This window comes from Antennarius striatus, chromosome 16 (assembly GCF_040054535.1).
Source record: "Antennarius striatus isolate MH-2024 chromosome 16, ASM4005453v1, whole genome shotgun sequence".
NCBI classification, from domain to species: Eukaryota; Metazoa; Chordata; class Actinopteri; order Lophiiformes; family Antennariidae; genus Antennarius; species Antennarius striatus.
This window is the reverse complement of record NC_090791.1, coordinates 14239266-14257569: the sequence shown is the minus strand read 5'-3', so window position 1 is coordinate 14257569 and position 18304 is coordinate 14239266. Positions and strand designations below refer to the sequence as shown.

Genomic DNA, 18304 nt, shown 5'->3' with positions numbered 1-18304 from the left:
GGTTAGCAAAACTAGACTGGGACAAGGCCAACATCATCTCTGAAACTTGTAAAAACACACAAAAGGACTTGTTATTAAAGTCAAATGAAGACTTGAATGTAAAAAACACAACTTCATGCTTATGATCAGAAGTACAGTATTTTCTGCACTATAAGGTGCACTGGATTATAAGGCGCACCTTCAATGAATGGCTCACTCACAAAAATAAAAAAATAAAATAATAGAAAAATAAATAATAATAAATTAATGAAATAAATAATAATAATAAAAATTTCACATATAAAGAACACTGGATTATAAGGCGCACTGTTGGTTTTTGAGAAAATTAAAAGCTTTTAGGTGCGCCTTATACTGCGGAAAATACTGTAGTTAATGAAGAAAGAAACTCACCAGTAAGATCAGCCCATTTGGGAGACGGACTGTTAACTGTGCGGACAGTGAAGCTGCGAATCCGGTCATAGTGTAACTCTCGATATCTGACCCTGAACCCCAACAGGACTCCATTGATGTGATCCTCAGAGGGAGGCTACAAACATATTTTAACCAACACACAGCAGAATTAGCTCCAGTCTCTAAATTGCTAGTCTCACCACTCATTAACGGGTACGAGTATTCCGACGGCGTACCTGCCAGCGGACCAGCACGGACGTGGTGGTGTGAGGTGTAACGGACAGAATTGTCGGGGCTTTATCTGGAGCTGGCGACGATAGGAAAAATAAATGAATTTGCAAAAGTACAACACAGCTGAGGAGTGTGATATGCAATTCAAACAATCTGGTTAGAGAACAGCTCGGGAGTAAACACGCGCGCTGTGGGACGAAAAAGCATCACCGAAAAAGTTGAAAAAACACGGATGTAAAGGCCTGCTTGTGGACGTTTAGTTCCCTTCTAACAGCATCATTGTCAGATTCTTACCATCCTGCAGCGTCGTGATGGCCTCGCTCTCCTGGCTGTATTCACTGTCCCCAATGTCATTTGTGGCTTTTACTCGAAACTGGTAAGAAGTGAACGGCTTTAACCTTTAAAAAAAAAAAGAGAAAAGAACCGATATGTCTTCCCTGTTTTTTTGAAAACGCTAATAATAAAAAAAAGTGATGACACAAGCAGATATTCACCTGTCCAGGATGTAGGAGTGTGTCTCATGGCTGACTGATGCAGAATGAACAGTCCAGTTGCTGTCTGGCAGCTCTCTGTACTGGACTGTATAATACCGAACTGGGGACAAGCCATCACTGCCTGGTTCCCATGACAGCAGCACTCTGCGAGCCTGGACTTCCTCCTGCGGCACGACGGGGCAGCTTGTCGGTTGTGGTCGCGCTGAAGGGCACACAAAGTGTGTTAACTCTTAGAACTTTGCATCAGAGGTGAATTATTTACTCCACCCTTACCTCTTTTTTCTGTTGTGACCACCAAAGCCTCAGCAGCCTCCCCCCAGCCCTTGCGTGTTTGAGCGGTGAGGCGAAACACATAAACCAATTCAGGTTTCAGTCCAGCTGCTGTGTACTGTCGCGCACTGGGGCTCAGCACGTCCACAGTGGCGGCGTTGCCGTTTGAAGAATTCCTCCTGAATGTGATCTGATAGGCTGAGAGGGAAATATCTCGTCAGCATAAATTCATGCATGAAAAGAAAGGAAGGCAGAGAGAAGCAGTTCCACATCCCACACTACGGAATCAGAAAAAGATAGAAGAAGGGTTTATAACTTTTACCACATAAGCTTTACTACATTTTTGCTGTGGCCTAAATATTCACTTCAATGAAATTCTTTAAAGTTATTTTAAAAATGCAACAGTCAGTATTGATTCTTATGAAACTACAGCATGGACCAACGGAGATCCATCTGGTTCGGACTGGACAAAAACATGTTCTGTTATTCCAGGATGCCCACACCTCTGCAAAACCCCTGCAGGAAGGTGCCACACGAGATTTTGTGAGAATTCAGATGAGGTGCGAGTCAAATAAACACACACACACACACCTGCAGCTCTTCATATACCCATGATGCAAACAGAGAGAGACACACAGCAATGTAACCTGGCAGCTATGTTTTTAGCTCTGACCTTACAACCTGAGTACAGTTACTGTCTGGAAGCTGCAAGACACCCAGACATGTCACCAACACAGCAGAATAATAACCTCCAAAAGACAATACTGTACAGTCACATGCAAAGATCTCTACAGGTAAATTCCACTACAAACATCAATGTCTGAGATGTGATGCTGATATTTTACCTATGCTAAACTGCATTTTTTCTTCGTAATTATAGCACTTTTGTAAATACAGTATATATTTACACATTTTTATTGCCTGCACCTCAAAGAGGAGTGAGTTGTTGGCCTTGTCGATGTTGTCTCCCTTCTTAATTCCCTTTTTCTATGTTGTGTCTTATTTTTTTGCTAACAAAAGATACAATTAAATAGGAGCATTCAAGGTAGAAAAGTAAGTCGTGAGGTCTTTTAAAATTGCATACAAAATTAATAATTGGATTAAATGAGTCATTGAAAAGACAATCAGATAAATTGATGAAGAAAAGATTCAAAGGGCTGAACATCTGCACCGGATCATTAACACAGTATTATCATGTGTCTTATTAACATGATATTAAAATCAACATTTTCAATACATAAATACTTTCTCAAGTGATATAATATATTACACGGTAACAGGAAATTTTAGACTTACCCAGGATAATACCATTAGGCTGTGCAGGAGGTTGCCATATGAGCCTGACTGATGTAGTTCTGACTTCTGGGAAGAGGATACCAACTGGAGGGCCCGGCACTGCCACACATTAAAGAACTGATCAGGGGAACCATTTTAAAATAGAATTTGTTATAAAAAATAATATAAATAGTAAAAAAAGTCTCTATTGCCTTACATATTCCTTTATAGGAATGTTAAGACTGAAAGCACTTCACTCATTGGCTAAAAAAGATACTTAAATAAAATTCTGCGGCCAAATTTATGAGGATCAAGTAGAATTAGCAGTCTGGTAAAAAACCCCAACTACTTTTATAGATTGTGACAGGTTTAAAATGGCTGTTAGGATGCAGATGTTCACCATCATCCAGGGTCCTCTCGAGGATGAATGGCGAGCTGCTCCTCCCGTCTCCTATGCGTGTGAAGGCCAGCACCTGGATCTCATACAGGACGTACTTGCCCAGACCAGTCAGCTGGACGCTGTGGCTGGTGTTTCCCTCCACAGCCCAGGAGTTGGGAGCCAAGTCTGAGTCCTTCTCCTTATACATGACCTGAGACACAGAGGGAACACTGAATGACTTTGCACTTGTTACTCTAATTTACTGTATAATCCGACTTCACAAGTCTTCACACCTTGTATCCCAATATGAGTCCATTGCGATCAGCTTCTGGGACTTCCCCCCACCGCACCAGGATGCTGCTAGAGGTGGTTGCGAAAGCAGACACATTGGTGGGGCCGCTGGAGGGCACTAAGAGGGAAGAGGATGCAGTTTAGTCTATTTCAAGTACACTTTCACGTTTCAGTGTGTGTCTGGCGTGTGTCACGTATCTCCATCCTTACCAGACTCCCTGGTCCTGCCGTGGACCGGCGGGCTCCAGGGCCCAGAGCCGATGCCATTGATGGCCTGAACTCTGACCTCATACTCCGTCCACTCCTCCAGGTCCTCAATGGTGAACTCCCTCTCCAGCCGGTCCATGATGACATGAGAGAGGACGCCTCCTTTAGATCCGGCTTTGGAGTACTGAATCCGGTAGCCAACAAGATCGGGATTCCCGTTGTACTCCCACTCTGGAAGAGGCTGAGAGAATTTTGCTGTGTTTACACCCTCCGTTCAAACAATCAACATGACCTGAGTGCAATGATGTAATAATCCTGAGGTCATGCTTTAGCTCGGAGGTGCTGAGAGGCAATAAGGGTCAAAATAAGTTAAAACAATTATGGTGAAATTTAGAGTTTTGCAAAAGTTTCTTTTGTGGGTTTTCAACTGCTGTAAGCATCAGTAGGAATTTGTTTCCTTTTGGAGTATTTTGCACACTGACAGGCGTACATAATTAAACATGATAAGTGTACACACTTAAGTTCTGGGCTGAGAGAGTGCTAGTCATGGCCAAACACTGACAAATGGGGAGCAGCGATAATCAAGGAAGGCATATCCAGTATCCCCAAAACATCATCATCATCATCATCTGTATTCATCACAGCTACAACAGTCGAAAAGGAAAAAGAGCAAAAGGCAACATTTAAAGAAAAAGACGATGAAGCGAACCGAGATTTTAGTGACAGGGGTGATCCTCGGGAGTTGGGGGACTTAAAGGCAAACCGCCACAGAGAAAATAATTTCTTGTCAAACGTAGATGAAAAATGTAATTTTGATGAGTGAAATGAAATTACGTAAATCTCACTTTACAAAGCTTATCTTAAAAAATATTGTATCCAATTAATTTCCCAAAGGCATTTCGCCATTTCAGTTCCAACGCAATTTCCCATCTTACCAATGAAGGGAAGAAAGAGAAAAAAAATACAGACAATTTCAAAAAAGCTTTTAGAATCCAGAGGCACATTCTGAATAAAAGCGACACAGACGCGCATATCTAAACCTGATGCTAATCTTGTAAAACGACACTCATTCCCTACACACCCGGCGAGGCCCGACGTGCGACGAGACGTGACGACTTACCACCCAGCGAAGCCACAGGCTGGTCTCGCTGGCCGTGCGTAAGGTGACGTTGGCGGGGGAGATGTCAGGAGGGGCCTGCAGGGTTTCGATCTTCCTGGAGGGCTGACTGGGAGGACTGGTGCCGACAATATTCACCTGACGCATTCGGAACCTGGGAGAAAAGAAAAACCAGCAGGTGGTGGATGAATTATTATTGAAGGGTGGGTATTAAATCGTGATAAAATGGGAAAGGATTAGATAATATTACTTTAGATTAGATTAGATTAAGCTTTAATGATGCCCAAAAGGAAACTAGGTCATTGTACAAGCGGAGAATAAGATCCATTTATGAGCAGAAAAGCAGAGAAAAAAAAAAGATGGATTATCGTAAACTGATCGACTTTATCAAGATCAAAGAGAAAGAGTGATAAATTCAGATTTCCTGCTTTGGAACTATTTCATGATGTTTTGTTTTTTTTACAACAGGTGTGTAAGGTATTATTTTAAACCATACAGAACACCTTTATAAGTGTGTGTGTGTTGTCTCACCTGTAGAATGTATAGGGGTTCAGGTCCAGGACCTCCAGCGATCTGGCATCAGGTTCATTAGACAGCTGATGAACCATCAACCATTCCTCGTTCTCTCCTATAATACCGATCTGAAACGCGCCGAGTAAATGAGATTTAATAAATCAAACCGATTAACTGACATCGTAAAACACGTTCACTAAAACTGAGGCATAAACACAGACCCTTCTTACTGTGACGTAATGATACGAAGCATTTTACCTGAGCTTCGACCTGCCACCTGGAGATGGAGGTCTTGCCATCATAACCAGGTTTGAACTGCAGAGTGACGGAGCGAGGGCCAATGTTGGAGATGGCTAAGTTGGTTGGAGGTCCGGGTAACTCTGTGGAAAAGGATGGAGGGAAGAAAATTTTGGATATCCTTTCAGATTTTCACAAGAAGCAAGAGGAGTTAGTCTTTAGTAGTCAACATGAAGTCAACTATCTGACCTGGTGGGACACCGGAGGAAATGGTGGAGGCGGACAGCTGACCTTGGCCCTTGGAGGTCATGGCTGCTACCTGGATGGTGTATGTGGTGAGGGCGGTGAGCCCCGTCACCTTATATTCCTGAGTCAAGTTTGGCAAATAATGAGTAACACGAGTATTGGTCCTGTTGAACTCCTCCCAGGAGATTCGATAGCCTGGAGGAAAATGGCAAATTAAGTACTGTACACATAAAACACCTACAAAATTAAAAGAGAACATGTTAACGGTGTGTAATTATCTTTAACGGGTTACCTGTGAGAATGCCGTTTTTCTCCTGCGGCTCCTTCCAGCTGACTTTTAGTGAGGTGTCCAGGATGTCAGTGAAGCTGAGGTGTCCTACAGCACCAGGGGCTAGAAACATAATAAAGCAGGCAGTAAACCAATACAGTGACAGCCTGACATGTAATTATCTGCAAAGTCTATATTTAATATTCTGAATGAGAACACCTACTATCCTCATGGGTGCGTAAACGCTGCGGAGGGCTGCGTGGGCCGTCTCCGGGGGTAGTGAAACACAAAACTGACGTGAAGTATTCTGTGAACTTTTTGAGGCCGGAGATGTGACCGACATGAACGCTGTCCTGGAAGTTGGGGCGTACCGTAACCACGGTGACCTTGTTTGCATGACCAGGTTCCCAAGCCAAGAGCTAGAAATAGATAAAATGAAAGGAGCAGGGAAATAGGACTTTTTTTTTTTTTTTTAAAGGTCAGTGAAAAGTCAAGAAAAACTGCTCGCATTTACGAAGTGTATAATCCAATGAGAAATTCAGGCTTTCTGTGAAACCAGTCAGACAAAAAAAAGGAAGAGGCTTTTACTGCCTGTGTCGGCTTCACACCGCTAGAGGGCACCACTTGACAGAAAGGGGGACGCTCACCTTGTATCCCTGGTTGATTCCATTGATAAACTGAGGGCTTGGGGCACTCCAGGTAAAACGCACGGTGGTGGAGTTGACAGGCTCAGCTTTCACATTTCCTGGTGGCACAGTGGGCACTGATCCAGAGGAGCGAGGGAAAAACAGAGAGCGAGAGAGGGGGTGGAAGAGCAGTAGTGAGATAGGACAGAAAGAAGAAAAAAAAACAACTTTGTGAAAATGTACAATGGGAGCTTCATTTACAGTGTGAGAACCAAGTAGAAGAATGGGTTTTTTTGCCTCATTTGGGGAGGTAAGAAAGTGTCAATCAAACTCAGTATGAGAGTGGTTGCCTCAGGCGGCTTCCAGGTGAACCCCGCAGCGGTGTGTTTGAAGTAAACACGTGATTCTGATGTAACAATCTGAGAGTGATGCATCAATGAAGCTGATTGGCCAGCACCGGCCTTCAGTTATCCTCAGTTCTCTTAGAATATATTTAAAATTGCACAGTGATTCGTTCTTACGCCTTCAGTGAGGTGAGTGACGGAAACGTCCAATTAACGGGAGCGGAGCTAAACAACATGAATGCCCCCGCTCACTTATTTTGCTGACAGTGACTTGCATGACGAAATCTTTATTTATTTTCTGCAAAGCAAGTGACATGGAAATAAAATGGTGATGTTTACCATGCCTTCCAGGCTTTTCAAGTTTTTTGGTAATTAAACATGACTGTCTTGTGCTTCTTCGGTTATGCCAAACATTTGTTTATCCGCAGGTAAATCAGCCTTTGATTTGGACCCATTCATTGATTGGTTGATGATCTGGCATCACAAAAAAGGTTTGCTGAAGTTTCCAAGGTTTTAATAACAATGCATGCCAGGTAGAATGTATTATTTCTGACATGCTGGAAATATTCTGCAATCAACCAGCCAGAAGAAACTGACAGATATGGAAACAAAACATTTTAAAGTTTTTTATTTTTTTTTACACACAAACAAACACACAGCACCTGCTCTTTGGTCGGAATATAAATGAGGGATAAACTGCAGTGTTAAGAAAATAACCTACAGTTCATGTCAGGATGACAAATCTGAAAAGTAGGGAAATAAATGAGCTTTAATTTGAAACCAGTGAAAACTGGTTACCTGTGCAAAAAAAAACCAACAAAAAAAAGAAATTAAATCCGTTCATTCTCTCTAATAACTGAAAGGGGCGGGGGGGGGGGCAGAAACACTCCCAATTTTCTCATGAGTGCTCTTGAGAATATTTAGTGAGTCTGGTTTAGAGTATCTCTGCTCATGGAGTGGATTTAACATGACAGGAATTCAGAGATTCATGAGCGTGTTAAGCCTGTCAAAGCTTTATATACAAGTTAAAGGAATTTAAAATCAAACTGAAAGCCAGCGCAGCGTATCTAAACCGGGAGCGGTGTCCTCTTTCTAGTGCAGACTAACTGCAGAAATTTGAACTCTGAATGAAGCACTTAGTATTTCAACAATGCAGAAAAGAAAGTTTTATCTAGTGTTCTAGTAATAAAGGCACAAATGAATCCTTTTCAATGCCGATGTATTCGCCTATAGGCAAAGTTCACTATTTATTTTAATGACAAACAGTCACCATGGTAATGTTAATCTCCAAACTCAAGTCTGTGTGTTTGGTGCAATAAATAATAGATTAGGTGTGATTTCACAGTTACCCATGTGGTGTTCTTCCACTGAAAAAACTGAATAGACAGGGAGGCAAGAACACCAGATGTCTGAATTACTGACTGTGATAGAAATGTGTAGCTGTTAAGACACCAAGAAAAGTTCACAATGCGTGTTGTAATTATACCACTCAGCAGGTACAATAAGAAAGGAAGCCAGCCGAGGCTACTTCCCATGGCAATATCCAAATGTATGCCTGATGCATAGCCTCATCTGGTAATTTATGTGCAGAATAAAACCGAGCTGATGTGAGCTGTCTCTGGATGGTCACTATAAGCAAGTGCTGCCGCCAAAAACCCCCCCCCTAATAATAGTATGTCTGTTTTTCACAAAACATTTGATTTTAGAAGTAGAGATAAAATACAAGCACAAACAGGCTATTATATGCAAGATGAAAGTCAACATACACATAAAAACTAAATAAAAGCCTAGGTAAAAAAAATAAAAAATAAAATAAATGGAGTGGTGATGCTGTATTTCCTGTCTGTGCTCGATTTGTTCTGTAGTCCTGCAGCACTTATTGAGAATTTAACTACAGTAAACCTGACAAAAACAAAGCAGCAGCACTAAAGAGGCAAGCAAGCACTTACATGGCCATCTTAAATTCCGTTAAAAGCCTTGCCGAAGCCGTCTGAATGCTGACGTTTGATTCAGACAAGAGCGAGCGGCTTTTCTTAACATGTGTGAATCACCTTTTTGAGGGTTTGGCAATGGATTTAAAAGAAAAGTGCGCCGTGGAGAAAACACGGTTGTACAACCCTTAATTTGATCTGTGAAAACAGATGATTGGATTAACTAGCAGTCACAAGTTTTATGCCGCGGGCTTAACATTATCCAGGGGACTAGCGTGATGATGCTGCGAGTAATGAATGGAATATGTAAACTCAAATCAAGTCATCTTGTACTTATGATAGGAGCCGGAGATTTTAAATGAATGCTTGCAAACAGTCTTTAACTGGAGTTTCTCTGCTTGGATCGCCTTCATATAACACACACACACACACACACACACACACCATATGATAGTAGTGTAGTGTGTGACAACCTCACCTCCTTGCAGCGTCCACTCTGTGACTTTGTGACTGTAGGTGCCCCTGCCAGCTCCATTATAAGCTGCAACCTCAATCTCATAGTTGGTCCAGATGATGAGGTCCTCCAGGAGCAGACTGGTCTGGTCCTGGCTGGTGATGTTTTTCATCTGGCAGTCAACTGGAAGCCCCGACAGACAGTACCTGGCAGCAGAGGGAATAATCGATAGACGGAGGAGAGGGGGGGGGGAGGGATCCAGACCACACAGAGAGACATGAATAGAAATATATTATGACACAGAGGAGAGGTGAGGGCAATAATGGAGAACAAGTCATGCAGAACTGTTATAAAGTGGCTTCGAGAAGAAAGGTGAAAACACGATGATTCGAGAAGAAGGTCTTTAATTGGTTGCAATTATTCTAAAGCAGCAGTAAGCAAGTATGAAAAGCAACAGAGAAGAAGAGAAGCAGCTGATATAACAGTTATTATCATGTCTGAGTGACGTTCAGCCAGACAGGCACCGATTCGTACTGAGAAATTAGTCGGGCTGTCATATCCGTCTTACCTGATCATGTAACCCTGGAGTGGACCATTCTGGTGGTTCTCTGGGGGGGGCTGCCATTGGATCATGATGGACTGATTGGTGCGACCGCTGGCGATGACCGTCTGAGGTGGGGCGCTCGGAGGCTCTTCGGGGAGGGTTAAACTGGGAAACGCGAGCAAAAAAAAAAAGGAGGAGAGGTGAGGAGAAAGAGAGTGAAGAGCACGCATTAATTATCAGGAGAATTTGCATATTTCCGTCCCATTTCATCATAAGACATTAAATCACACCAAGCATGCGCTTTGTGGTTTTTTTTTTTAAGAACAGCATAAAAGGAAGTTGGAATAAGAGTGGCTGTGCCTTTGTCCAAAACACATCCTCAAACACACACACACACACACACACACACACACACACACACACACACACACACACACACATACACATTCTTAATAAAGCTGTCCGCAGAGGGACGGCATGCTGTGCCATGTCAAGGATCAAAAAAAGGGCCTCGGTGAAAATGGAGCGCCACAGTGGTGAGACAGTTGGAGCGGAGAAAGATATAAAAGAACAAGAAAAGAGAGATCCAGGCAGACTTTTCCCTTAAGTGAATTTAAGATGACATCTTGATTTCTTCCCAGTGCACCACGCGCTGCTCCGGAGGAGATGAAGCAGAGTGTTTAGGATCAAAGAGGTGTGCCCGGAGATGCCTCAAAAAAAAAAAGCCCCCGCACCCTCAGTGAAGCTCGGTCGCCAAACCCCACCTGCCCCCCCCCCCCCTCCAACCTCTCCTTGTGGTGCGCTCTTGTCTGGGAACATTCAAACAGGATTCCTGCTCTGTGGTATGAGTGCGTCGCATATAAAGGTGTGTGTGTGTGTGTGTGTGTGTGTGTGTGTGTGTGTGTGTGTGTGTGTGTGTGTGTGTGTGTGTGTGACGGGTCGTGTTGCCTTTCAATTCCAAAAAAGTTTTTTTTTTTGCTGCAGATGAGATTGCAGCAAAAGGGGAGTGTTGATGAAGAACTGTAGTAGGAGATGCAGATGGTGTGTGTGTGTGTGTGTGTGTGTATGTGTGTGTGTGTGTGAAAGAGAGAGAGAGATGGTGGCCGTGCTTCTACAAATATGACCGTGTTATTTTGACGGTCCATAGAATGTGCTGGAGATTTGAGCCTGTGAGGCTCTTCCTCTTTCACGGCTCTCCGTATTTTGAAGTCGGGTGAAGACCGTTAATAGAAGGGAAAGAGAAGAAGCTGGGTCAGTGCACTCATCAAGTCTTCACAAAGTGTAATTTCAGCGTATTCTCACGTTTATCTTGAAAAGGTTTCTTCCTGAAGCCAGCTCATTTCACCAGAATAGTGAGGACCAGTGAAGGAAAAAAAAAAGAAAACCTGCAGACTTAAAGGAAATAATCAAAAGGATTTTCTATTGAACCTCCAGGATGAGGGTACAGCACAGGTTGTTCCACAGCCGCCAAAGCACCCAAAGTGAAATTACGCTCACACATCTTAAGTCACAGCTACCAGCAACCTTTGTAATATTCAGCAGAGGCAGGAGAAGTCCGAAATGCAACACCGACCGGTCAGTCTCTTTGCTGAATTGTCCTCTGCCCACGTCGTTGACGGCGCACAGGCGGAACTGGTACGAGCGAGCCGGGATGAGACCACCGACTGTGACCCCGGTGGATTCTGGTTCTATGTTGGCCAGCAGCACCGTCCAAGGAGCATCTGAGGTGGAGAAGACACACACACACACGCACGCACATGCAGGAAGATCCGTGAGTTGCAGAGAGCGAGCGGTGAACGACCTTGTGAGAGCGTTTATATATTATTGAGAAAAATCTCCTCGGCGCTCGCTCAAATTAAAATTCAACATTATCCAAACAATTATTGGGTGCTATTGTTTCATTTTCAGTTATGATATTGCAGCTGGTAAAAAAACAAGCCATTTATTTTGCATGTGCTCGCGTCTAAATATCGGTCTGAAATTCAATTATCCAAAAAAAAAAACCCCCAAAACAGATTCCATCTGCATCCTCAGATTCATTTTCCTCTTAATGACTTGTCATCTCCTCAGTTAGCCTGAGCTACCGGGAGAAATGGGTGAATGTGTCACTCTATATGGGTGGAAGCATCCCAATTTTTTTTTTAAACATTTTTTTAAGGTAAAAGAAAAATTGGCATCAACGCAGTATGGCTCTACTGATCAATTGTGAAGAGGTTACGCTGTCTGCAGAGCTAAAGAGAGGGCACCACCTTAGGGATACAATGGAAATGGTAATATAATAAAAGAGGTAGCAAATGAGCTCTTCCAGGGAGGATGAAGTGACAATATTGCCGTTGAAATCACTAACAAGAAGCAATAAATGCTTTTTCCGAGCAAAGCGTAATGTTAATGATGACACTGATGCTTTAGTGATGAGGAAAAACACTGAAATACTCACTGTTCTCCGAGACCTCCAGGATATAGCGGATCAGGGGGCTGTTGCCATCAAAAGCCTGGGCCCATGTGAGGTTGATGGTCCTCTTCTCTGTGGTGCTCAAAGCTGATACTGGGTTTTCTGGAGCATGGGGCAGCTGCCTGTTCAGTCATTCATGTGTGTGTTATGTGTGCAGGGAGAAAAAAAAAAAGATTAAGCAAAATAGAATCAGACAGGAGAGGCACCAAATAACGGAATTAAACAGCCGCATCGACAGCCTCGCATTGTAAATATTAGGGGATTTGATGGATTAGAGAGGAGAGAAGTGATAAACCACAGCGATGGAGAAAACATCCATCCATCATGTCGCCAATCTGATGCAAACAGAGAGCAAAATTCAGAGAGATAAGGCAAATTGGGGGGGGATGCAAAATAGGCAAACCTGACTCGGAGGTGAGCGCTACGGGAGTCGTTGCCACCCACTGAGGTTACCCTGCAGGTGTATGTTCCGATGTCACCCGACCACGTCTGGGAGATGTGCAGCGTCCCGTCGGGATCCAGCCGCAGGCGGGGCGAGGTGCTCACGTCGATTACAGAGCCGCTCTTCTCCCAGATGTATCTGGAAGCAATATGTGCATGTGTGTGTGTTTTAGATTACAACGAGCACACGCTTTAACACTCTGCCTCCCTGAGTGTTGTGACAGTAAATCTACTTATTGCGTATGAGATGATACAGCAGAAGGCAGAAGGCACAGACGCCGATGAAAAGCCTTGTGAGGCTGATGGCAAAGTGATTTGAATCTGAAAACCATGCCTCTTTGTCACATACACAGCTCCCTTCCACGCAATCCTGTCCACATATCCACATGCACATATGGACCCCTGCCACCTCTCCACTACACACACACACACACTCATAAAATAGAAGTGTACACACTCGGCGCTCCTGAGATTAATTGTGACTGTTCGGGCTTTCCAGCTAATCTCCTCTGTGTTGCGTTTAATTAAAGGCGCTGTCTGAAGTTATTACGTTGTTTACATATTCATCTGTTTACCCTGCGATCTGATCAATGTCGTGGGCCCACAGGTGACAGGCACTCTAATCACTGGGCCCCACAGACATCATTTCACTCCCTCTGAGACTGATGCGTGCACACACACTCCATCATGCTCAAAACTGTCTGAAGAGCGAGGGTGGGGTGGGGTGGGGGGGAGAAGCGATGGACTAATTCCTCAATCAGGCTCACGCGGTATCAAAATCTAAGGGAGGTTGTCTAAGGATGGATAAACACGATGAGATCTCCGGCAGATTTCATAAACTAATTAAAGTACGACTTTGATCTGAAAAGCCTGATTGCTAAGCTGTGGCTGCATCCAGAAATCACTATGGTATCTGCGACATCTCTATTGGTTAGCTTTTATTAGAAATACAGATAATTGTAAAAAAAAAAAAGTAAATTAAAAAAAAAAAAAAAGCGAAACTTAAAAATTGCAGTGGATTCATGTTACCTGATGGTGACGCTGGAGTCATGGGTCACGCCGCAGGTCATAACGGCCTTGGTTCCTTTGATGACGCTCTGGTCTTGCGGTGGTTTTGTGATGCGAGTACGAGCTGCGGACGCACAGAGATTGTTATTCACAGATGTGTTTGAACATCATATCAAGGCCAAACCTACTCTCATCTTTGAATCGCACAGTATTTTCCACTTGAAAGTACTTTGCAAGGCTTTGCAGAATTTTTTTTTTTTTTTGTGAACTGCTGCACAAAAGAAATCCAAGAGTCACAAATAATACATACACAATATGTATACATGTATATATATTATATGATGATGTGAGAGTGACCTTCAAAAAGCATTTGTGGATTTTTAAAAAAAAAAAAAAAGAAGATAACTTTTTTCATTTTTATCTCTTCCAAAACAGAGTAGATTTTCGGTCCAACTTTATTTGTCTGATTGTCAGGAGTATTATGGAAAACACAACAACTGGTCCAATAATAATAAAACTTGGCGGAGGGTGCAGTAGAGGCCAAGGAAGTAGAAATTATTATTCATTTTAAATGAGTAGGATTTAGTTGGAGGGTTGGCCCCCCTCCTTGGCTCGAGACAGCTTTGGTGGTCGAGTGAGTTAGTGAAGGAAGAGAGCGAGAGCAATCGAAACAAAAAAATTAAAAAATAAATAAATGAATGACAAATTAGAATAAAAAAAAGTTACGATGTAAATTTGTTTTTGTTTTTTTCAGTGGCTTCATTCTAAAGTAATAATAAACTTGCATAACCCCGCAGGAAGCCGGACTCCTTATGAATTTCAACAGAAACGTCCACGTCAGACACTCACAACATTTTACACATCCGTGATATAGACCGAGTTAAGAAGTGTAAGATGGAAATGAAACCTGATTGCTGCGTTTTTTACCAATAACATTCAGTTATTGGCTGGGAGCTGCCAGACCATCAAGCAAAGGTTGATGACCAGAAACATACAACATAGCTAAAGTAATTATAAGAAAACACAAACGCACAGAAGGCCCCTGCAGAGGTACACTTCTAGTGGGTCATAAGTGAGGACTGCGAGGGGATGTTGACGATACATACAGCAGCATTTTGACATAACTGCATTTTGGAAACGTGTTCACACATGTTAAATGCTTCCAGATTTGCATATATAGTAGAAAGGCCCGCTGGCCTTGGCTGAGGTTTGCGCTCTCAGTTTGCCCCTCAAGTTTTAAAAAATTCTCCAAAAGTTTTACTCCGGCTTATTATTTGCAGTGTTTTTTCCACACGGGCTGTACAAAAACAAGCAAAAAATAAATAAATATTTGTAAGATAATGCAAGAGATATAAATCTAGTTTTTGTTATACCCCAGACAAGCAGGTCAGCTGAGGCTTCATCGATGCCCCTGGAATTACTAGCCATGCAGGTGTAGGTGCCAGCGTCAGACAGGTGGGAGGGACTGATTAGCAAGCTGCCAGATTCCAAAAGGGTGAACCTGGGCAGCTGGACCGAGCCACTGGCTAAGACGCGTTCACCTGCAAGGAAAAGGCAGAAAGTGATTGATGGTGTGAGATGTAGAATGAGGAACAGGCACAAAGAGAGATTAGACTATCGGATAAATGTCAGGGATAACAAACAGCGGTGAAAGCAGTGAAGCACTAGTTTGGAAACAAAAATTTTTGTTGGAGAAAATCCACTTTCTGAAAAACATCCGTCGGTCTTGTCTGACTTTGACAAGTCAAAATGGAAAATAATCAGCCACCGCTAAGAACCTCCTGCTGTGAGCGCACGCACCTTTTTGCCAGGTAATGGCTGGTCGAGGAGCTCCGGAGGTCTCGCAGTTCAGAATGACTGACATGCCGTCAATCACGGCGCTGTCAGAGGGCCCAGCCGTGATGTTAGGAGCGATACCTGGGGTGGGAGGGGTCAGACACACACACATACACACACACACACACACACACACGGACATACGGGCACGCACACACACAATCATGCGAGGCAGAAGTGATAATGAGAGATACAAACAGCTTTCCCCCTAATAAAACAGACTACAGCTGAGAGCTTAATAGACTCAACAAAAAGGGGGAGGCTGTCAGGTCTCATTTTCAGGGACAGCTCAGAGAATCTGACAAGGCAGGTCGCCATATCACTTCCTCTCTCTCTCTCTCTCTCTCTCTCTCTCTCTCTTTCTCTCTCTCTCTCTTTCTCTCTCTCTCTCCTGCCCATTCTGTGATTCAAAAATAGCCAATAATTGCCCAAGCATCCAAGGTGACAAATCTGTCAAAGCGAACAGATATATAGATAGATGGGTGTAGGAGGCAAAGCGGAGTGAGAGAGAGAGAGAGAGAGGGAGCAGCAAGGATTAGAAACGAGAACAGTGGAACAGATTTAAGAATATAATAAAAAATAAAAAAAAAACAACGACCTGGGACCAGAGAGGAAGAGATGTGCAGAATTAAGAAGCAGAAGTGAAGACAGCTTTGAAATTTTTTTTTAAAGGTAACATACTTGTTACAGCCAGGTAGGTGTTTGTCTGGATTTCTCCTGCGAGATTACTGGCAAAGCACTGAAACATCCCTGTGTCATCTGGCAAGAGACCATTTATCTGTAGACTGCCTCCAACCAACACCCTGTACCTGGGGATTTTTATTGGGCTGATGGGCACTGCATCTTTATACCACACGATGTCTGGCTGTGGTGTGCCTGCAGAGGAAGCAGAGGATTTTTTTTTTTTTCTATGTCACTGCGACCCTTTTGTTCCTTTTTATTCTTTTTGCACTTTCGCACAAAACAAGCAGCTCTCACCTCGTGCCTGACAGGGGATGTCCACCACCTTCTCCATCTCTGCGCTAATGTGACTCGGTGGCTCTTTCACAAACAAAGGATACTCTGTTCCGAAAAATAAAACGAAAAACAAGAAAACGGCATGCAGAATGAATCCACTATAGCCTTTTAAAATCACCTGTACTTGTTTATTAAATCTTTTTCTAGACCATCAACTCTCTTACTGAGGTATAAAATGAATGAATAAAAGAAAAAATGTAAGGTTAATTTACCAAGGACGTGCAGGAAGGCCCCGGCTGTGACGGAGGGGACGCTGCTGCTGCGGAGAGATGCCTCACACTCGTAATAGCCGCTATGTCCGACTGTAGGCAAACTGATGACTAATCTACGGCCAAAATCTCGTATCCCCGTGTTGACCACCACCCCGTCCTTCCTCCAGGTAATACTCATTTTGACGAGGGGTCTGGAAAGAAGACAATGGAGATGAGAAAAAGGGAGCGTGCCATAAAGAATACAGGTTTTATTACAGATTCATACTTAGTTTTAAGATTACTGAGCATTGAGGGAGTGGTGGAATACATCTGTCTTTCTGATTAAGCTTTGAATCGGAGATAATAGCCGGAATTCACGACTGATGTTGGGCGAGACAGACAGAGAGAGAGAGAAATGTTATATCAAAGGCAAGAATGGTGGCAAGGTTCAAAATGAGAGACTTACGAAACATCTTTCCACCATGTTCAAACAAAAGATTTCAAGAATCACTGAAATCACCAGATATCAGATGCTGGGGTTGAGACAAGGTGGAGGTGTTTTGACAATACACGCCCGTCTGTTTGCATTTGAATCTGTGCTTTCTTTGCTCAGCAGTTGTGTATTTCTGTGTTGAAAAATGTACCTCGCGTTGGCAACGCACTCCATGATTGCCTCGTTTCTCCCCATGGTTACGCTGGTGTTCTTAGGGGGGACGATGATGGACGGGGCAATGGGGTCCGCGGGTCCCCCTATATCTATCGTATAAACAGAACCACAGAGAAGCAGAGAGAAAAACTGAGGAAAAAAAAAAATCTATAAACCACACAGATCTCACATTAAGCTTGTGCATCTGTCTGATGCAGTCGATTGAGCATGACTGGATCCTCACACAGAGACTGACAATCTGTCACCGCCACCAGCCGGTAGCTAGTGCGCTATCAACCAACTATTAACACCCCTGTCTTTACTTTAGATCCTTTTTCCAGTTCGCACAGCGTTTCCCGTGTTAGCCCAGGTATTAGAAGCCATTATGTAGCATAATTGAGACAAACACAAAAGGTGATTAAATGCAGCACCATCATTCACAGGTTTCACTGAGCCTCCAGCCAACCATTGATTCACTGCCCTCAATCAGTGATTTCTCTTTGAATTTGATCTCACCCCCCCACCCCCCAATCTCCCCAGAGCGCAGCGATGTGTCTTGGTGCTCATATGCATTTGACTGATCGCATGTTTACGGCACACAATTGCGCATAAGTGTTTTTGGTGAAGTTTTTTTTTTTTTTTTTTTTCCAAGGCTGCTCACAGCTATTATGGAGCATAACCTGCTTTTTGCTATGATTATTGTTATTTTGCGCTATCTCATAAATCACAGCCTCTAAAGGCCTAGTTTTATGGAATCACAGCTGTGTACTGATAAAAGTTCCTCCACCAACATGGTTTGAGTGCGAGAGCTGCCCAGTTGATGGTCTTCTTGCGGTGTGGTTCCACACTCTGTATTTGATTGCTTCATTCAAGTCTCCAGCTCCTTAGCTGTAAAA

General features: G+C 43.3%; 1 protein-coding gene across 4 annotated transcripts in view; it reads right to left on the bottom strand.

Annotated features, from left to right (window-relative positions):
• sdk2a (sidekick cell adhesion molecule 2a) overlaps positions 1-18304 on the bottom strand; it is an 86850-nt gene that overhangs the window by 10916 nt on the left and 57630 nt on the right. For all 4 annotated transcript variants that reach the window (XM_068337886.1, XM_068337888.1, XM_068337887.1 and 1 more), the window contains exons 6-33: positions 17407-17518; positions 16784-16974; positions 16533-16616; positions 16236-16430; positions 15519-15635; positions 15092-15259; positions 13740-13842; positions 12673-12849; positions 12255-12391; positions 11391-11538; positions 9842-9982; positions 9298-9479; positions 6566-6681; positions 6142-6337; positions 5943-6041; positions 5654-5845; positions 5426-5547; positions 5186-5295; positions 4658-4808; positions 3541-3778; positions 3333-3448; positions 3061-3250; positions 2682-2780; positions 1389-1583; positions 1116-1317; positions 916-1019; positions 627-697; positions 391-526 (exon numbers count right to left, since the gene is read on the bottom strand). In XM_068337886.1, coding sequence (XP_068193987.1) covers positions 391-526; positions 627-697; positions 916-1019; positions 1116-1317; positions 1389-1583; positions 2682-2780; positions 3061-3250; positions 3333-3448; positions 3541-3778; positions 4658-4808; positions 5186-5295; positions 5426-5547; positions 5654-5845; positions 5943-6041; positions 6142-6337; positions 6566-6681; positions 9298-9479; positions 9842-9982; positions 11391-11538; positions 12255-12391; positions 12673-12849; positions 13740-13842; positions 15092-15259; positions 15519-15635; positions 16236-16430; positions 16533-16616; positions 16784-16974; positions 17407-17518 — 4092 coding nt within the window. The remainder of the gene's footprint in view (positions 1-390; positions 527-626; positions 698-915; positions 1020-1115; positions 1318-1388; positions 1584-2681; positions 2781-3060; positions 3251-3332; positions 3449-3540; positions 3779-4657; positions 4809-5185; positions 5296-5425; positions 5548-5653; positions 5846-5942; positions 6042-6141; positions 6338-6565; positions 6682-9297; positions 9480-9841; positions 9983-11390; positions 11539-12254; positions 12392-12672; positions 12850-13739; positions 13843-15091; positions 15260-15518; positions 15636-16235; positions 16431-16532; positions 16617-16783; positions 16975-17406; positions 17519-18304) is intronic.